This window comes from Entelurus aequoreus, linkage group LG23 (assembly GCF_033978785.1).
Source record: "Entelurus aequoreus isolate RoL-2023_Sb linkage group LG23, RoL_Eaeq_v1.1, whole genome shotgun sequence".
NCBI classification, from domain to species: Eukaryota; Metazoa; Chordata; class Actinopteri; order Syngnathiformes; family Syngnathidae; genus Entelurus; species Entelurus aequoreus.
Window position 1 is genome coordinate 44,603,579 of NC_084753.1, and position 19,051 is coordinate 44,622,629.

The following is a 19,051-nucleotide window of genomic DNA, read 5'->3' on the forward strand; positions in this document are numbered from 1 at the left end:
GGTGAAACCCATCAGGAGCAAGGTGGGTGAAATGTGTTGAACAACTTAAGCTGTACATCAAGCAAGAATGGGAAATAATTCCACTTCCAAAATGTGTCTCCTCAGTTCCCAAACCTTTACTGAGTGTTGTTAAAAGGAAAGGCCATGTAACACAGTGGTAAAAATGCCGTTTTTGCAATGTGTTGCTGCCATTAATTTTTAAGTTAATGGTTATTTGCAAAAAATAAGAACGTTTCTCAGTGTGAACATGAAATATCTTGTCTTTGCAGTCTATTCAATTGAATATAAGGATTATATATAAAGGATTTGTTGTATTCTCTTTTTATTTACCATTTACACAACGTGACAACCGAGGATTCGTCCCTTTTGTCATGATTGAAATGCGAGATTGTCTCTTCCACACAGCAACTCATTGGCGGATACACCTACCTCATCTTCATGGTCGTGGCTCTGGTCGGCTTCACTTTTACCTGGTTCCGACTTCCCGAGACCAAGGGCCGCACGTTCGACGAGATCATGGAGAAGTTCCGGGAGGCGCAGAGCCTTCCATTGCAGACTAAAAACGGTTTCAACACCTTCAACTAAAAAACGAACCCTTTTGCGCCTTCCAGAAATGTGTCCGTGTAGTCTCTTCACTCCGTCTCTCTGTCAACAATTCCACAATGTGGGCCACTGGTGTGAGTATTCTGTACATACCTATAAACTAGTCAGGGATGCCACTGGTGTGAGTATTCTGTACATACCTATAAACTAGTCAGGGATGCCACTGGTGTGAGTATTCTCTACATACCTATAAACTAGTCAGGGATGCCACTGGTGTGATTATTCTCTACATACGTATAAACTAGTCAGGGATGCCACTGGTATGATTATTCTCTACATACGTCTAGACTAATCAGGGATGCCACTGGTTTGAGTATTCTCTACATACCTATAAACTAGTCAGGGATGCCACTGGTGTGAGTATTCTCTACATGCGTATAAACTAGTCAGGGATGCCACTGGGGTGAGTATTCTCTACATACCTATAAACTAGTCAGGGATGCCACTGGTGTGAGTATTCTCTACATACCTATAAACTAGTCAGGGATGCCACTGGGGTGAGTATTCTGTACATACCTATAAACTAGTCAGGGATGCCACTGGTGTGAGTATTCTCTACATACCTATAAACTAGTCAGGGATGCCACTGGTGTGAGTATTCTCTACATACATATAAACTAGTCAGGGATGCCACTGGTGTGAGTATTCTGTACATACCTATAAACTAGTCAGGGATGCCACTGGTGTGAGTATTCTGTACATACGTATAAACTAGTCAGGTATGCCACTGGTGTGATTATTCTCTACATACCTATAAACTAGTCAGGGATGCCACTTGTGTGAGTATTCTGTACATACCTATAAACTAGTCAGAATCAGAATAGTTTTATTGCCATTGTTTGAGAACGGGTTCACAAACTAGGAATTTTTCTTGGTGCAAACGTGCGACATAAAACACATGTAACACATGTTTGGTATAAAAAGAGCTGTGACTGAGCTATCAGATAGACTTAGAAGGGATTTAAGGAATTCAAGGAGCTGCTGTTAGGAGTTCTTGTTCATTTGCCTGATGGCCGAGGGGAAAAAACTGTTCAGGTGGCGGGAGGTGTGGGTCTGGATGGAGCGTAGTCTCCTGCCTGAGGGGAGAGGGGAGAATAGTGTGTGTCCAGGGTGAGAAGAGTCAGCTGTGATCCCACCCACACGCCTCCTGGTCCTGGAGGAGAACAAGTCCTGGAGGGATGGGAGCTTGCAGCCAATCACCTTCTCCGCAGCACGTACGATGCGCTGCAGTCTATTCTTATCCTGGACTGTGGCGCCGGGGAACCACACTGTGATGGAGGAGGTCAGGATGGACTCTATGATGGCTGAGTAAAACTGCACCAGCATCTCGGTCGGCACCTTAAGTTTCCTCAGCTGCCGCAGGAAGTACATCCTCTGCTGGGCCTTCTTGATGAGGGAGCTGAGGATCAGCTCCCACTTGAGGTCCTGGGTGATGGTGGTGCCCAAGAAACAGAAGGAGTCCACAATGGGGACGGGGGTGGGAGAGTCAATCAGGGTGAGGGGGGATGGTGGGGCTGTGACTTTCCTGAAGTCCATGATCATCTCCACTGTTTTCTGGGCGTTCAGCTCCAGGTTGTTGAGGCTGCACCAGGTCCACCTCTCTCCTGTAGGCGGACTCATCGCCCTTCGATGTCAGGGATGCCACTGGTGTGAGTATTCTCTACATACCTATAAACTAGTCAGGGATGCCACTGGGGTGAGTATTCTCTACATACCTATAAACTAGTCAGGGATGCCACTGGGGTGAGTATTCTCTACATACCTATAAACTAGTCAGGGATGCCACTGGTGTGAGTATTCTGTACATACCTATAAACTAGTCAGGGATGCCACTGGGGTGAGTATTCTCTACATACCTATAAACTAGTCAGGGATGCCACGGACGCAGTGAATTTGACTGAGCCAGAAAAAACTTAACCTTGGACATGACTCATTTTAGCGCAGAAGGCCTGTTCTGTAAAATGTCAATCACAGCATTTTGCCAAATTACATTCTGATGAAGTCATTAAAGACACACAATTTATTATTGTTATTATTATTGTTGTTGCTCAAGACCAGTGGTGTCAAACTCTCAAAATATTTTCCCGGACTGGTAGAATCGATAACTTAAAACTATAACTACGACAACTTCAGATTGTTTTTTCTTTGTTTTACTTTGGTCCCAAATGGAACAAGCACATTCTGAAAGTGTACAAATAATCCTCTTGACAAAACATTTTGAGGGGGAAAACTGGTACAGCTGCAAAAACACCATGACAAAGACCATGAACTTAGACTTTGTCTCTGTGTGTTTGCAAAGCAATTCAACTGTCAGTCTCAGTCCATCTCGGATTGAACAAAGTTAATAATAAACTAGAATATTCCCGCAGAAATTTTTGATGGGCCTGCTATCTGTGCCCTGGGTCTCTGGCCGGGGGTTGCCGTCCTTTGAAGAGGATGCCAAGTGTCCTAAGCCGTCAGTTTTAGGTGTAACTGTACAAATTGAGCTTCAGAGCTAGCCTAAACCATTAGCATGCTCACATGAAAATGCTAACATTTAGCATGTGTGTTAAAGTTACCATGTTTCATATAACAAGTGATATGACTGTATGGCTGCAGCAGTAGATAATTTTTTTTTTTAATATTAGCTGGAAACGTTGCCATGCTTAGGTTAGCTTGCTAGCATGCTAACAGTTAGCTTGTGTCACATACCAAGTCATATGACTCCAAGGTGTATGGCTGTTGAATTAGAGAAAACTGTGTAAAATTTGCAAAATAAAAGTTAGCACTTTAATGTTAGCATGCTAACAGTTAACAAGTGTCACATACCAGGTTAAATGACTGTAGAGTAAACGGTCGCAAAATTAGCTCAAAAAGCTTGCACTTTAATTTTAGCATGCTAACGGTTAGCACGTGTCACATACTAAGTTATATGACTGTAAGGTGTATGGCTGTGTAATTAGAGACATATTCGCCATTGTAAAGGTGCGTACCCATTCAATTGGCCCATAGCGGTTAGTTTTCGGAATAGCGTCACCATGGTAACACGAAATGTTCCTAACTTAAAGTAGCCCCATTGGCGCGAACGACACCTTTCTGATGGTATAACATATGTGGGGGTTCGTTGGCCGGTTCGTCTCATATTAGACGAAAGGTGCGTACCCATTCAATTGGCCCATTTTTTTTTTATTCGTGAATAGCGTCGCTATGGTAACACAAAATGTTCCGAACTTAAAGTACCCCCATTGGCGCGAAAGAGACCTTTCCGACGGTATAACATGTGTGGGGGTTCGTTGCCCGGTTTGTCACGTATTAGACGAAAGGTGCGTACCCGTTCAATTGGCTCATTTTTTTTTTTGTTCGTGAATAGCATCGCCATGGTAACACAAAATGTTCCGAACTTAGAGTACCCTCATCGGCGCGAACGAGACCTTTCCGACGGTATAACGTGTGGGGGTTCGTTGGCCAGTTCGTCTCGTATTAGACGAAAGGTGCGTACCCATTCAATTGGACCATTTTTTTTTTTGTTCGTGAATAGTGTCGTCATAGTAACATGAAATGTTCCGAACTTAAAGTAGCCCCATTGGCGTGAAAGAGACCTTTCCGACAGTATAACATATGTGGGTGTTTGTTGCCCGGTTTGTCACGTATTAGACGAAGGTGCGTACCCATTCAATTGGCCCATTTTTTTTTTATTCGTGAATGGCGTCGCTATGGTAACACGAAATGTTCCGAACTTAAAGTACCCCCATTGGCGCGAAAGAGACCTTTCCGACGGTATAACATATTTGGGGGTTCGTTGCCCGGTTTGTCACGTATTAGACGAAAGGTGCGTACCCGTTCAATTGGCTCATTTTTTTTTTTGTTCGTGAATAGCATCGCCATGGTAACACAAAATGTTCCGAACTTAAAGTACCCTCATCGGCGCGAACGAGACCTTTCCGACGGTATAACATGTGTGGGGTTTTGTTGGCCAGTTCGTCTCGTATTAGACGAAAGGTGCGTACCCATTCAATTGAACCATTTTTTTTTTTGTTCGTGAATAGCGTCGTCATAGTAACACGAAATGTTCTTAACTTAAAGTACCCTTATCGGCGCAAACGAAACCTTTCCGACGGTATAACATATGTGGGGGTTCGTTGGCCGGTTTGTCTCGTATTAGACGAAGGTGCGTACCCATTCATTTGGCCCATTCTTTTTTTTGTTCGTGAATAGCATCGCCATGGTAACACGAAATGTTCCGAACTTAAAGTACCCTCATCGGCGCGAAAGGAGTTATTGTTCATTTGCCTGATGGCCGAGGGGAAAAAACTGTTCAGGTGGCGGGAGGTGTGGGTCTGGATGGAGCGTAGTCTCCTGCCTGAGGGGAGAGGGGAGAATAGCGTGTGTCCAGGGTGAGAAGAGTCAGCTGTGATCCCACCCACACGCCTCCTGGTCCTGGAGGAGAACAAGTCCTGGAGGGATGGGAGCTTGCAGCCAATCACCTTCTCAGCAGCACGTACGATGCGCTGCAGTCTATTCTTATCCTGGACTGTGGCGCCGGGGAACCACACTGTGATGGAGGAGGTCAGGATGGACTCCATGATGGCTGAGTAAAACTGCACCAGCATCTCGGTCGGCACCTTAAGTTTCCTCAGCTGCCGCAGGAAGTACATCCTCTGCTGGGCCTTCTTGATGAGGGAGCTGATGGTCGGCTCCCACTTGAGGTCCTGGGTGATGGTGGTGCCCAAGAAACGGAAGGAGTCCACAATGGGGACGGGGGTGGGAGAGTCAATCAGGGTGAGGGGGGATGGTGGGGCTCTGACTTTCCTGAAGTCCATGATCATCTCCACTGTTTTCTGGGCGTTCAGCTCCAGGTTGTTGAGGCTGCACCAGGACGTCAGCCGGTCCACCTCTCTCCTGTAGGCGGACTCATCGCCATTCCAGATGAGCCCGATGAGGGTGGTGTCATCCGCAAACTTGAGCCGTTTTACGGATTGGTGACTGGAGGTGCAGCAGTTTGTAGACAGGGAGAAGAGCCAGGGGGAGGGTACACAGCCCTGAGGAGTACCAGTGTTTGTGGTTCGACTGTCCGAGACAATCTTCCCCAGCTGTACGTGCTGTCTTCGGTCTGTCAGGAAGTCATTAATCCAACTGCAGAGGGAGTCGGGCACGCTGAGCTGGTAGAGCTTGTCTCGTAGCAGTCCAGGGAGGATGGTGTTGAAGGCAGAGCTGAAGTCCACAAACAGGATCCTAGCGTAGGTTCCTAGGGAGTCCAGATGCTCCAGGATGAAGTGGAGGGCCAGGTTCACTGCATCATCCACAGACCTGTTGGCTCTGTAGGCGAACTGCAGTGGGTCCAGGAGGGGGGCGGCGATGTCCTTGAGGTGGGGCAGGACCAAGCGCTCAAAGGACTTCATGACCACAGCGCGACCGGCCTGTAGTCATTTAGTCCTGTGATCCGTGCTTTCTTGGGGACAGGGACAATGGTAGAGGTCTTAAAGCAGGACGGCACGCGGCATAGCTCCAGAGAGGTGTTAAAAATGTCAGTGAAGACAGGAGCCAGCTGGTCCGCACAGTGTCTGAGAGTGGAGGGAGAGACACCATCCGGCCCGGGGGCCTTCCGCATATTCAGCTTCAAGAACTGCCGGCGTACATCCTCTTCTTTGATGGAGAGGGTCTTTACAGTCTTATGTGGGGGTTCGTTGGCCGGTTCGTCTCGTATTAGACGAAAGAGAAATGTGCGGAATTGCAAGCGCACCAGGCCTATTAATAAAACGTCTTCTGGGTATCAAATACCTCATTTGTCATTTCCACGTATTAATCCTGTGCTAACTGAGGTAGTAACTATTGTGGTGAGTAACTATTGTGGTGAGTAACTCCCTGCCTGGCAGACATCTCTGTGTTTTGATAGGAATATACTAGTTGTGCATGAAGAACTTCAACAAATCATAAGTATGAACTTAAGTACACACACTGTGTACTTTCGTTACATTTCCACAGTAAACAATAGTTTTCGCAGAACTTCACGGAGGTGCATCTTTTGAAGTGTTTGGCATCTTGAATCTGTCACAAGTGCGTCGATATCAGCTGTCACATCTTGATTGGCAGACCATTTCAGTGTTTGAGCGTATCTTTGTTTTCTTGATGCTCATCACCGAGAAAACTTGCTCAATGTGTGCTTTCCCATCGTAGTGGATTGTCCGAAGCTTAAACAGGCAACAAAAGTAGTTTAGTACAACAAATGTATTTACCCATTATCAGAAGTGCAGGTTGAATTAAGTTGGCCGTGCAGACAGACCACATGTTACTCCGGAGCAAACAAGACACACACAAGCCAAAATCACTGTCGAGTTCCGGCCTTCTGCCATTTTTTATATGTCTGTTGTGCATCATTGTTCCTTATCGAGTGCGTCAATGTCTTGTTGTTTTTCCTAACTGTTCCATAACAACTCGAATCCTTTAGACAGTCAACACATTCTGTAGACAGGTTGGCACGACTTAATATTCACTTTTGTCCCACAACTGGTCCATTCAATGGCACAAAATACAAGAGTATTGAAAATGAGCGGACATTCTTAAAAGACACGAAATATAGGTCAAAAGGTCAGAAATTCTACGACACCATTCACTTATGTGAAGAAATAGGAGGAGGATCACTTTTCTTGGAACACTGTGTCTACTTTTTTGGTGTAAATGAGGATGCTAAATCACCGACACTTCTCTTTGGCTTCACCTTCACTGGGATGAGTGGAGGGTGTGGGCGCTGGAACGCTTCCAGTCGGGTGAGAAATGTGAATACCCCCTTTCATTTCAATGGGAATTCCCCATAAATATGAATATATACATATAAATATGTTTATTTTTATTATTATTGATTTGTTGGAATCGATTAAGAATTGTTTCAAATAAGAAATCATTTTGACAGCCTTATTAGATATAAAGTAGACTTACAGATTTTAGTACAGATGCTTTCAAACCGGCAGGTTAAAAACTATATTTTTAAAAATGTGGTAATAATTGTGGTTGAATTACATGAAAAAAATTAGGGATGTCCGATAATGGCTTTTTGCAGATATTCCGATATTGTCCAACTCTTTAATTACCGATACCGATGTCAACCGATACCGATATCAACCGATATATACAGTCGTGGATTTAACACATTATTATGCCTAATTTGGACAACCAGGTATGGTGAAGATAAGGTACTTTAAAAAAAAAAAATTATAAAATAAAATAAGATAAATAAATTAAAAACATTTTCTTGAATAAAAAAGAAAGTAAAACAATATAAAAACAGTTACATAGAAACTAGTAATTAATGAAAATGAGTAACATGAACTGTTAAAGGTTAGTACTATTAGTGGAGCAGCATGTGTGCTTACGGACTGTATCCCTTGCAGACTGTATTGATATATATTGATATATAATGTAGGAAGCAGAATATTAATAACAGAAAGAAACAACCCTTTTGTGTGAATGAGGAGGGAGGTTTTTTTGGGTTGGTGCATTAATTGTAAGTATATCTTGTGTTTTTTATGTTGATTTAATTTAAAAAAAAACGATACAGATAATAATAAAAACCGATACCGATCATTTCCGATATTACATTTTAACGCATTTATCGGCCAATATTATCGGCAGGCCGATATCAGACATCCCTAAAAAAAATAATTGTAAGCATTTGTTTTGTTTTTTGCCATATTGCGCAATAGGCAAGGGGTCAGTGCGCCATGACCACTAGAGGGAGCCACACCTTTGGTGTAAACATTCAATAGACTCATATTAACACTTAATGAACAATAATACATCACATTAATTTTACAGACATACATACATAAGCACTACCACTGAATTGTTTTATTTACATCATATATATATTATTATTGTTATTGTATAACAGTGGTGATAGTATTGATGATAATGTTTGTCAATATTATCATGTGATATTAATCATCCGTATTATTTCTGCTACTGTTACTATTATCAAGTTGCAATGACTATAATTATAATTATACGCTGATATAACATCCTTGTTGTTGTTGTTTCCTGTTCTTTCTCACCCTCCTGGTCTGCTCCGCCTACGTCAAACACCGAGGATGTGACACCTTCAAAATAAAGGTCAACAATATTCTCACACTTCTCCTTAGCAGCACATCAGAGTATGTCAATCAACAACTTCATGCTCCCAACTGGCTGCAAACAATAACACCAGTAATTTAAAAAAAAAAGGGGGAAAAGTTCTTACTGCAAATGAAAAAGTTGAAGTGTGAAACCCAGATGCCAAATCAGTATTAGTGGAAATGATACAGGAGAAGATGAATATCTATTTTGTCAGCGCTTTACTTTGTGCACATTTTGTTTACGTCACAGCCTTGTTCAGAAATGGAATGCATTATTTTTGGTCCTCAAAATTCTACACACAATACCCCATAATGACATGTGTAAAGTAAAAAAAAAATATATATATATATGCAAATGTAATAAAAATAAAGGAACTAAGAAATCGTGTATATAAGTGTTCACAGCCTCAAGTCTTTTTGAATACGATGAAAATTTTAAAAAAACATTTTCACGCTGTCATGGGGTAATTTGTGTAGAATTTTGAGGACAAAAATGAATTTAATCCATTTGTAACACAACAAAATGTGGACAAAGTGAAGCGCTGTGAATACTTATGTACAGGTGATTTATTTTAATATTTAATCAATTTGAAAATGTAAAATAATTCATTTTCGGGGTAATTTCTGTAGAATTTTAAAGACAACAATTAATTTAGTCCATTTGTAACACAAAAAAATGTGGACAAAGTGAAGGACTGTGAAAACTCATGTACATTTGATTTTATTTATCTTTAATAAATGTGCAAATGTACGAAAGTACATTTTCGGGGTAAATTGTGTAGAATTTTGAGGACAAAAATGAATTTAGTCCATTTGTAACACAACAAAATGTGGACAAAGTGAAGCGCTGTGAATACTTATGTACATTTGATTTTATGTATTCTTAATAAAATTGCAAATGTACAAAATTACATTTTCGGGGTAATTTGTGTAGAATTTTGAGGACAAAAATGAATTTAGTCCATTTGTAACACAACAAAATGTGGACAAAGTGAAGTGCTGTGAATACTTATGTACATGTGCTTTATTTTAATATTTAATCAATTTGAAAATGTAAAATAATTCATTTTCGGGGTAATTTGTGTAGAATTTTGAGGACAAAAATGAATTTAGTCCATTTGTAACACAGCAAAATGTGGACAAAGTGAAGCGCTGTGAATACTTATGTACATGTGATTTATTTTAATATTTAATCAATTTGAAAATGTAAAATAATTAATTTTCGGGGTAATTTCTGTAGAATTTTAAAGACAACAATTAATTTAGTCCATTTGTAACACAAAAAAATGTGGACAAAGTGAAGCGCTGTGAATACTTATGTACATTTGATTTTTTTATTTATTTTAACTTTAATAAATTTGTAAATTAAAAAAAAGGACATTTTCGGGGGTTTTTGTGTAGAATTTTGAGGACAAAAATGTATTTAGTCCATTTGTAACACAACAAAATGTGGACAAAGTGAAGCGCTGTGAATACTTATGTACATGTGATTTTATTTATTTTTTTAAACTTTAATAAATTTGCGAATTTAAAAAAGTACATTTTTGGGGGTTTTTGTGTAGAATTTTGAGGACAAAAATGTATTTAGTCCATTTGTAAGACAAGAAAAAGTGAAGCGCTGTGAATACTTCTGGGATGTAAAGTGTCATATTAAACACGTTGGGCGTCACATGACGTTCTATCACTCCCGTGGTCACGCTGCTATTTCATTCTCCCTAATTCAGGATCCTGCTTGTGATTTTGAAGACTAGAAGTGGCCATTCTTAATTATTGCTAATCGCTGTTACTTTCTGCAGCGTTTGTTTAAGGCGGGAAAAGAGCGGAGGATGCGTGCTGGACTGGTCCTAGTCCTGCTGACACGTAAGAAAAGCCAACATGTTCTGGGGTCTTTAGACGAGTGCTGACGTGTCTGTTTCCACCGCAGGTCTAGTCGGGACCGTGAGATTTCAGCCTCCTGCACCCAAAGTGGTCACCAAGGAGTCTCGGGTGGATTTCCACTGCAGTCACGACGACGGCCGGCAGGACGTGATGCTGTGGTACCACCAGGGCGGAGGCGGGCGCCCCATCACCGTAGTAGGCTCCAGCTATGTGGGCAACAAGCCTCAGCACGGCCGGCGCTTCAGCATCATCAGAGAGGCCACGCAGAGAGGAGTTCTCAGCATTCACAGAGTCGCTGCGTCGGATGCAGGTGTGTACTTCTGCGGAACTAGCACACGGTGACACGCTTTGGTGGCGCCCCTCGCTCATAAGTCCACTTTCACTAGCACACGGTGACACGCTTTAGTGGCGCCCCTCACTCATAAGTCCACTTTCACTAGCACACGGTGACACGCTTTAGTGGCGCCCTCGCTCATAAGTCCACTTTCACTAGCACACGGTGACACGCTTTGGTGGCGCCCCTCGCTCATAAGTCCACTTTCACTAGCACACGGTGACACGCTTTAGTGGCGCCCCTCACTCATAAGTCCACTTTCACTAGCACACGGTGACACGCTTTAGTGGCGCCCCTCGCTCATAAGTCCACTTTCACTAGCACACGGTGACACGCTTTAGTGGCGCCCCTCGCTCATAAGTCCACTTTCACTAGCACACGGTGACACGCTTTAGTGGCGCCCCTCGCTCATAAGTCCACTTTCACTAGCACACGGTGACACGCTTTAGTGGCGCCCCTCACTCATAAGTCCACTTTCACTAGCACACGGTGACACGCTTTAGTGGCGCCCCTCACTCATAAGTCCACTTTCACTAGCACACGGTGACACGCTTTAGTGGCGCCCCTCACTCATAAGTCCACTTTCACTAGCACACGGTGACACGCTTTAGTGGCGCCCCTCGCTCATAAGTCCACTTTCACTAGCACACGGTGACACGCTTTAGTGGCGCCCCTCACTCATAAGTCCACTTTCACTAGCACACGGTGACACGCTTTAGTGGCGCCCCTCACTCATAAGTCCACTTTCACTAGCACACGGTGACACGCTTTAGTGGCGCCCCTCGCTCATAAGTCCACTTTCACTAGCACACGGTGACACGCTTTAGTGGCGCCCCTCACTCATAAGTCCACTTTCACTAGCACACGGTGACACGCTTTAGTGGCGCCCCTCACTCATAAGTCCACTTTCACTAGCACACGGTGACACGCTTTAGTGGCGCCCCTCGCTCATAAGTCCACTTTCACTAGCACACGGTGACACGCTTTAGTGGCGCCCCTCGCTCATAAGTCCACTTTCACTAGCACACGGTGACACGCTTTAGTGGCGCCCCTCACTCATAAGTCCACTTTCACTAGCACACGGTGACACGCTTTAGTGGCGCCCCTCACTCATAAGTCCACTTTCACTAGCACACGGTGACACGCTTTAGTGGCGCCCCTCACTCATAAGTCCACTTTCACTAGCACACGGTGACACGCTTTAGTGGCGCCCCTCGCTCATAAGTCCACTTTCACTAGCACACGGTGACACGCTTTAGTGGCGCCCCTCGCTCATAAGTCCACTTTCACTAGCACACGGTGACACGCTTTAGTGGCGCCCCTCACTCATAAGTCCACTTTCACTAGCACACGGTGACACGCTTTAGTGGCGCCCCTCACTCATAAGTCCACTTTCACTAGCACACGGTGACACGCTTTAGTGGCGCCCCTCGCTCATAAGTCCACTTTCACTAGCACACGGTGACACGCTTTAGTGGCGCCCCTCGCTCATAAGTCCACTTTCACTAGCACACGGTGACACGCTTTAGTGGCGCCCCTCACTCATAAGTCCACTTTCACTAGCACACGGTGACACGCTTTGGTGGCGCCCCTCACTCATAAGTCCACTTTCACTAGCCACGGTGACACGCTTTAGTGGCGCCCCTCACTCATAAGTCCACTTTCACTAGCACACAGTGACACGCTTTAGTGGCGCCCCTCACTCATAAGTCCACTTTCACTAGCACACGGTGACACACTTTAGTGGCGCCCCTCGCTCATAAGTCCACTTTCACTAGCACACGGTGACACGCTTTAGTGGCGCCCCTCACTCATAAGTCCACTTTCACTAGCACACGGTGACACAGCTTTAGTGGCGCCCCTCGCTCATAAGTCCACTTTCACTAGCACACGGTGACACGCTTTAGTGGCGCCCCTCACTCAGAAGTCCACTTTCACTAGCACACGGTGACACGCTTTAGTGGCGCCCCTCGCTCATAAGTCCACTTTCACTAGCACACGGTGACACGCTTTAGTGGCGCCCCTCGCTCATAAGTCCACTTTCACTAGCACACGGTGACACGCTTTAGTGGCGCCCCTCACTCATAAGTCCACTTTCACTAGCACACGGTGACACGCTTTAGTGGCGCCCCTCACTCATAAGTCCACTTTCACTAGCACACGGTGACACGCTTTAGTGGCGCCCCTCACTCATAAGTCCACTTTCACTAGCACACGGTGACACGCTTTAGTGGCGCCCCTCGCTCATAAGTCCACTTTCACTAGCACACGGTGACACGCTTTAGTGGCGCCCCTCGCTCATAAGTCCACTTTCACTAGCACACGGTGACACGCTTTAGTGGCGCCCCTCACTCATAAGTCCACTTTCACTAGCACACGGTGACACGCTTTAGTGGCGCCCCTCACTCATAAGTCCACTTTCACTAGCACACGGTGACACGCTTTAGTGGCGCCCCTCACTCATAAGTCCACTTTCACTAGCACACGGTGACACGCTTTAGTGGCGCCCCTCGCTCATAAGTCCACTTTCACTAGCACACGGTGACACGCTTTAGTGGCGCCCCTCACTCATAAGTCCACTTTCACTAGCACACGGTGACACGCTTTAGTGGCGCCCCTCGCTCATAAGTCCACTTTCACTAGCACACGGTGACACGCTTTAGTGGCGCCCCTCACTCATAAGTCCACTTTCACTAGCACACGGTGACACGCTTTAGTGGCGCCCCTCACTCATAAGTCCACTTTCACTAGCACACGGTGACACGCTTTAGTGGCGCCCCTCACTCATAAGTCCACTTTCACTAGCACACGGTGACACGCTTTAGTGGCGCCCCTCGCTCATAAGTCCACTTTCACTAGCACACGGTGACACGCTTTAGTGGCGCCCCTCACTCATAAGTCCACTTTCACTAGCACACGGTGACACGCTTTAGTGGCGCCCCTCACTCATAAGTCCACTTTCACTAGCACACGGTGACACGCTTTGGTGGCGCCCCTCGCTCATAAGTCCACTTTCACTAGCACACGGTGACACGCTTTAGTGGCGCCCCTCACTCATAAGTCCACTTTCACTAGCACACGGTGACACGCTTTAGTGGCGCCCCTCACTCATAAGTCCACTTTCACTAGCACACGGTGACACGCTTTAGTGGCGCCCCTCGCTCATAAGTCCACTTTCACTAGCACACGGTGACACGCTTTAGTGGCGCCCCTCACTCATAAGTCCACTTTCACTAGCACACGGTGACACGCTTTGTGGCGCCCCTCGCTCATAAGTCCACTTTCACTAGCACACGGTGACACGCTTTAGTGGCGCCCCTCACTCATAAGTCCACTTTCACTAGCACACGGTGACACGCTTTAGTGGCGCCCCTCACTCATAAGTCCACTTTCACTAGCACACGGTGACACGCTTTGGTGGCGCCCCTCGCTCATAAGTCCACTTTCACTAGCACACGGTGACACGCTTTAGTGGCGCCCCTCGCTCATAAGTCCACTTTCACTAGCACACGGTGACACGCTTTGGTGGCGCCCCTCACTCATAAGTCCACTTTCACTAGCACACGGTGACACGCTTTAGTGGCGCCCCTCGCTCATAAGTCCACTTTCACTAGCACACGGTGACACGCTTTAGTGGCGCCCCTCGCTCATAAGTCCACTTTCACTAGCACACGGTGACACGCTTTAGTGGCGCCCCTCGCTCATAAGTCCACTTTCACTAGCACACGGTGACACGCTTTAGTGGCGCCCCTCACTCATAAGTCCACTTTCACTAGCACACGGTGACACGCTTTAGTGGCGCCCCTCACTCATAAGTCCACTTTCACTAGCACACGGTGACACGCTTTAGTGGCGCCCCTCACTCATAAGTCCACTTTCACTAGCACACGGTGACACGCTTTAGTGGCGCCCCTCGCTCATAAGTCCACTTTCACTAGCACACGGTGACACGCTTTAGTGGCGCCCCTCACTCATAAGTCCACTTTCACTAGCACACGGTGACACGCTTTAGTGGCGCCCCTCACTCATAAGTCCACTTTCACTAGCACACGGTGACACGCTTTAGTGGCGCCCCTCACTCATAAGTCCACTTTCACTAGCACACGGTGACACGCTTTAGTGGCGCCCCTCGCTCATAAGTCCACTTTCACTAGCACACGGTGACACGCTTTAGTGGCGCCCCTCGCTCATAAGTCCACTTTCACTAGCACACGGTGACACGCTTTAGGTGGCGCCCCTCACTCATAAGTCCACTTTCACTAGCACACGGTGACACGCTTTAGTGGCGCCCCTCGCTCATAAGTCCACTTTCACTAGCACACGGTGACACGCTTTAGTGGCGCCCCTCACTCATAAGTCCACTTTCACTAGCACACGGTGACACGCTTTAGTGGCGCCCCTCGCTCATAAGTCCACTTTCACTAGCACACGGTGACACGCTTTAGTGGCGCCCCTCACTCATAAGTCCACTTTCACTAGCACACGGTGACACGCTTTAGTGGCGCCCCTCGCTCATAAGTCCACTTTCACTAGCACACGGTGACACGCTTTAGTGGCGCCCCTCACTCATAAGTCCACTTTCACTAGCACACGGTGACACGCTTTAGTGGCGCCCCTCGCTCATAAGTCCACTTTCACTAGCACACGGTGACACGCTTTAGTGGCGCCCCTCGCTCATAAGTCCACTTTCACTAGCACACGGTGACACGCTTTAGTGGCGCCCCTCGCTCATAAGTCCACTTTCACTAGCACACGGTGACACGCTTTAGTGGCGCCCCTCACTCATAAGTCCACTTTCACTAGCACACGGTGACACGCTTTGTGGCGCCCCTCACTCATAAGTCCACTTTCACTAGCACACGGTGACACGCTTTAGTGGCGCCCCTCGCTCATAAGTCCACTTTCACTAGCACACGGTGACACGCTTTAGTGGCGCCCCTCGCTCATAAGTCCACTTTCACTAGCACACGGTGACACGCTTTAGTGGCGCCCCTCACTCATAAGTCCACTTTCACTAGCACACGGTGACACGCTTTAGTGGCGCCCCTCAGCTCATAAGTCCACTTTCACTAGCACACGGTGACACGCTTTAGTGGCGCCCCTCACTCATAAGTCCACTTTCACTAGCACACGGTGACACGCTTTGGTGGCGCCCCTCGCTCATAAGTCCACTTTCACTAGCACACGGTGACACGCTTTAGTGGCGCCCCTCGCTCATAAGTCCACTTTCACTAGCACACGGTGACACGCTTTAGTGGCGCCCCTCACTCATAAGTCCACTTTCACTAGCACACGGTGACACGCTTTAGTGGCGCCCCTCGCTCATAAGTCCACTTTCACTAGCACACGGTGACACGCTTTAGTGGCGCCCCTCGCTCATAAGTCCACTTTCACTAGCACACGGTGACACGCTTTAGTGGCGCCCCTCGCTCATAAGTCCACTTTCACTAGCACACGGTGACACGCTTTAGTGGCGCCCCTCGCTCATAAGTCCACTTTCACTAGCACACGGTGACACGCTTTAGTGGCGCCCCTCACTCATAAGTCCACTTTCACTAGCACACGGTGACACGCTTTAGTGGCGCCCCTCGCTCATAAGTCCACTTTCACTAGCACACGGTGACACGCTTTAGTGGCGCCCCTCGCTCATAAGTCCACTTTCACTAGCACACGGTGACACGCTTTAGGTGGCGCCCCTCACTCATAAGTCCACTTTCACTAGCACACGGTGACACGCTTTAGTGGCGCCCCTCGCTCATAAGTCCACTTTCACTAGCACACGGTGACACGCTTTAGTGGCGCCCCTCACTCATAAGTCCACTTTCACTAGCACACGGTGACACGCTTTAGTGGCGCCCCTCGCTCATAAGTCCACTTTCACTAGCACACGGTGACACGCTTTAGTGGCGCCCCTCGCTCATAAGTCCACTTTCACTAGCACACGGTGACACGCTTTAGTGGCGCCCCTCGCTCATAAGTCCACTTTCACTAGCACACGGTGACACGCTTTAGTGGCGCCCCTCGCTCATAAGTCCACTTTCACTAGCACACGGTGACACGCTTTAGTGGCGCCCCTCGCTCATAAGTCCACTTTCACTAGCACACGGTGACACGCTTTAGTGGCGCCCCTCGCTCATAAGTCCACTTTCACTAGCACACGGTGACACGCTTTAGTGGCGCCCCTCGCTCATAAGTCCACTTTCACTAGCACACGGTGACACGCTTTAGTGGCGCCCCTCACTCATAAGTCCACTTTCACTAGCACACGGTGACACGCTTTAGTGGCGCCCCTCGCTCATAAGTCCACTTTCACTAGCACACGGTGACACGCTTTAGTGGCGCCCCTCACTCATAAGTCCACTTTCACTAGCACACGGTGACACGCTTTAGTGGCGCCCCTCGCTCATAAGTCCACTTTCACTAGCACACGGTGACACGCTTTAGTGGCGCCCCTCACTCATAAGTCCACTTTCACTAGCACACGGTGACACGCTTTAGTGGCGCCCCTCGCTCATAAGTCCACTTTCACTAGCACACGGTGACACGCTTTAGTGGCGCCCCTCACTCATAAGTCCACTTTCACTAGCACACGGTGACACGCTTTAGTGGCGCCCCTCGCTCATAAGTCCACTTTCACTAGCACACGGTGACACGCTTTAGTGGCGCCCCTCGCTCATAAGTCCACTTTCACTAGCACACGGTGACACGCTTTAGTGGCGCCCCTCGCTCATAAGTCCACTTTCACTAGCACACGGTGACACGCTTTAGTGGCGCCCCTCGCTCATAAGTCCACTTTCACTAGCACACGGTGACACGCTTTAGTGGCGCCCCTCGCTCATAAGTCCACTTTCACTAGCACACGGTGACACGCTTTAGTGGCGCCCCTCACTCATAAGTCCACTTTCACTAGCACACGGTGACACGCTTTAGTGGCGCCCCTCGCTCATAAGTCCACTTTCACTAGCACACGGTGACACGCTTTAGTGGCGCCCCTCGCTCATAAGTCCACTTTCACTAGCACACGGTGACACGCTTTAGGTGGCGCCCCTCGCTCATAAGTCCACTTTCACTAGCACACGGTGACACGCTTTAGTGGCGCCCCTCACTCATAAGTCCACTTTCACTAGCACACGGTGACACGCTTTAGTGGCGCCCCTCGCTCATAAGTCCACTTTCACTAGCACACGGTGACACGCTTTAGTGGCGCCCCTCACTCATAAGTCCACTTTCACTAGCACACGGTGACACGCTTTAGGTGGCGCCCCTCGCTCATAAGTCCACTTTCACTAGCACACGGTGACACGCTTTAGTGGCGCCCCTCGCTCATAAGTCCACTTTCACTAGCACACGGTGACACGCTTTAGGTGGCGCCCCTCGCTCATAAGTCCACTTTCACTAGCACACGGTGACACGCTTTAGTGGCGCCCCTCGCTCATAAGTCCACTTTCACTAGCACACGGTGACACGCTTTAGTGGCGCCCCTCGCTCATAAGTCCACTTTCACTAGCACACGGTGACACGCTTTAGTGGCGCCCCTCGCTCATAAGTCCACTTTCACTAGCACACGGTGACACGCTTTAGTGGCGCCCCTCACTCATAAGTCCACTTTCACTAGCACACGGTGACACGCTTTAGTGGCGCCCCTCGCTCATAAGTCCACTTTCACTAGCACACGGTGACACGCTTTAGTGGCGCCCCTCGCTCATAAGTCCACTTTCACTAGCACACGGTGACACGCTTTAGTGGCGCCCCTCACTCATAAGTCCACTTTCACTAGCACACGGTGACACGCTTTAGTGGCGCCCCTCGCTCATAAGTCCACTTTCACTAGCACACGGTGACACGCTTTAGTGGCGCCCCTCGCTCATAAGTCCACTTTCACTAGCACACGGTGACACGCTTTAGTGGCGCCCCTCACTCATAAGTCCACTTTCACTAGCACACGGTGACACGCTTTAGTGGCGCCCCTCAGCTCATAAGTCCACTTTCACTAGCACACGGTGACACGCTTTAGTGGCGCCCCTCACTCATAAGTCCACTTTCACTAGCACACGGTGACACGCTTTAGTGGCGCCCCTCACTCATAAGTCCACTTTCACTAGCACACGGTGACACGCTTTAGTGGCGCCCCTCGCTCATAAGTCCACTTTCA

General features: G+C 47.4%; 1 protein-coding gene and 1 gene segment (V, D, J or C); one reads left to right on the forward strand and one right to left on the reverse strand.

Annotated features, from left to right (window-relative positions):
- LOC133641012 (solute carrier family 2, facilitated glucose transporter member 1-like) overlaps nt 1–707 on the forward strand; it is a 33,682-nt gene extending 32,975 nt beyond the window's left edge. The window contains exon 11 of the mRNA XM_062034796.1: nt 406–707. Coding sequence (XP_061890780.1) covers nt 406–585 — 180 coding nt within the window. The 3' untranslated portion in view covers nt 586–707. The remainder of the gene's footprint in view (nt 1–405) is intronic.
- The window catches only part of LOC133640900 (T-cell receptor beta-1 chain C region-like), a 157,135-nt gene that overhangs the window by 130,933 nt on the left and 7,151 nt on the right, over nt 1–19,051 (reverse strand).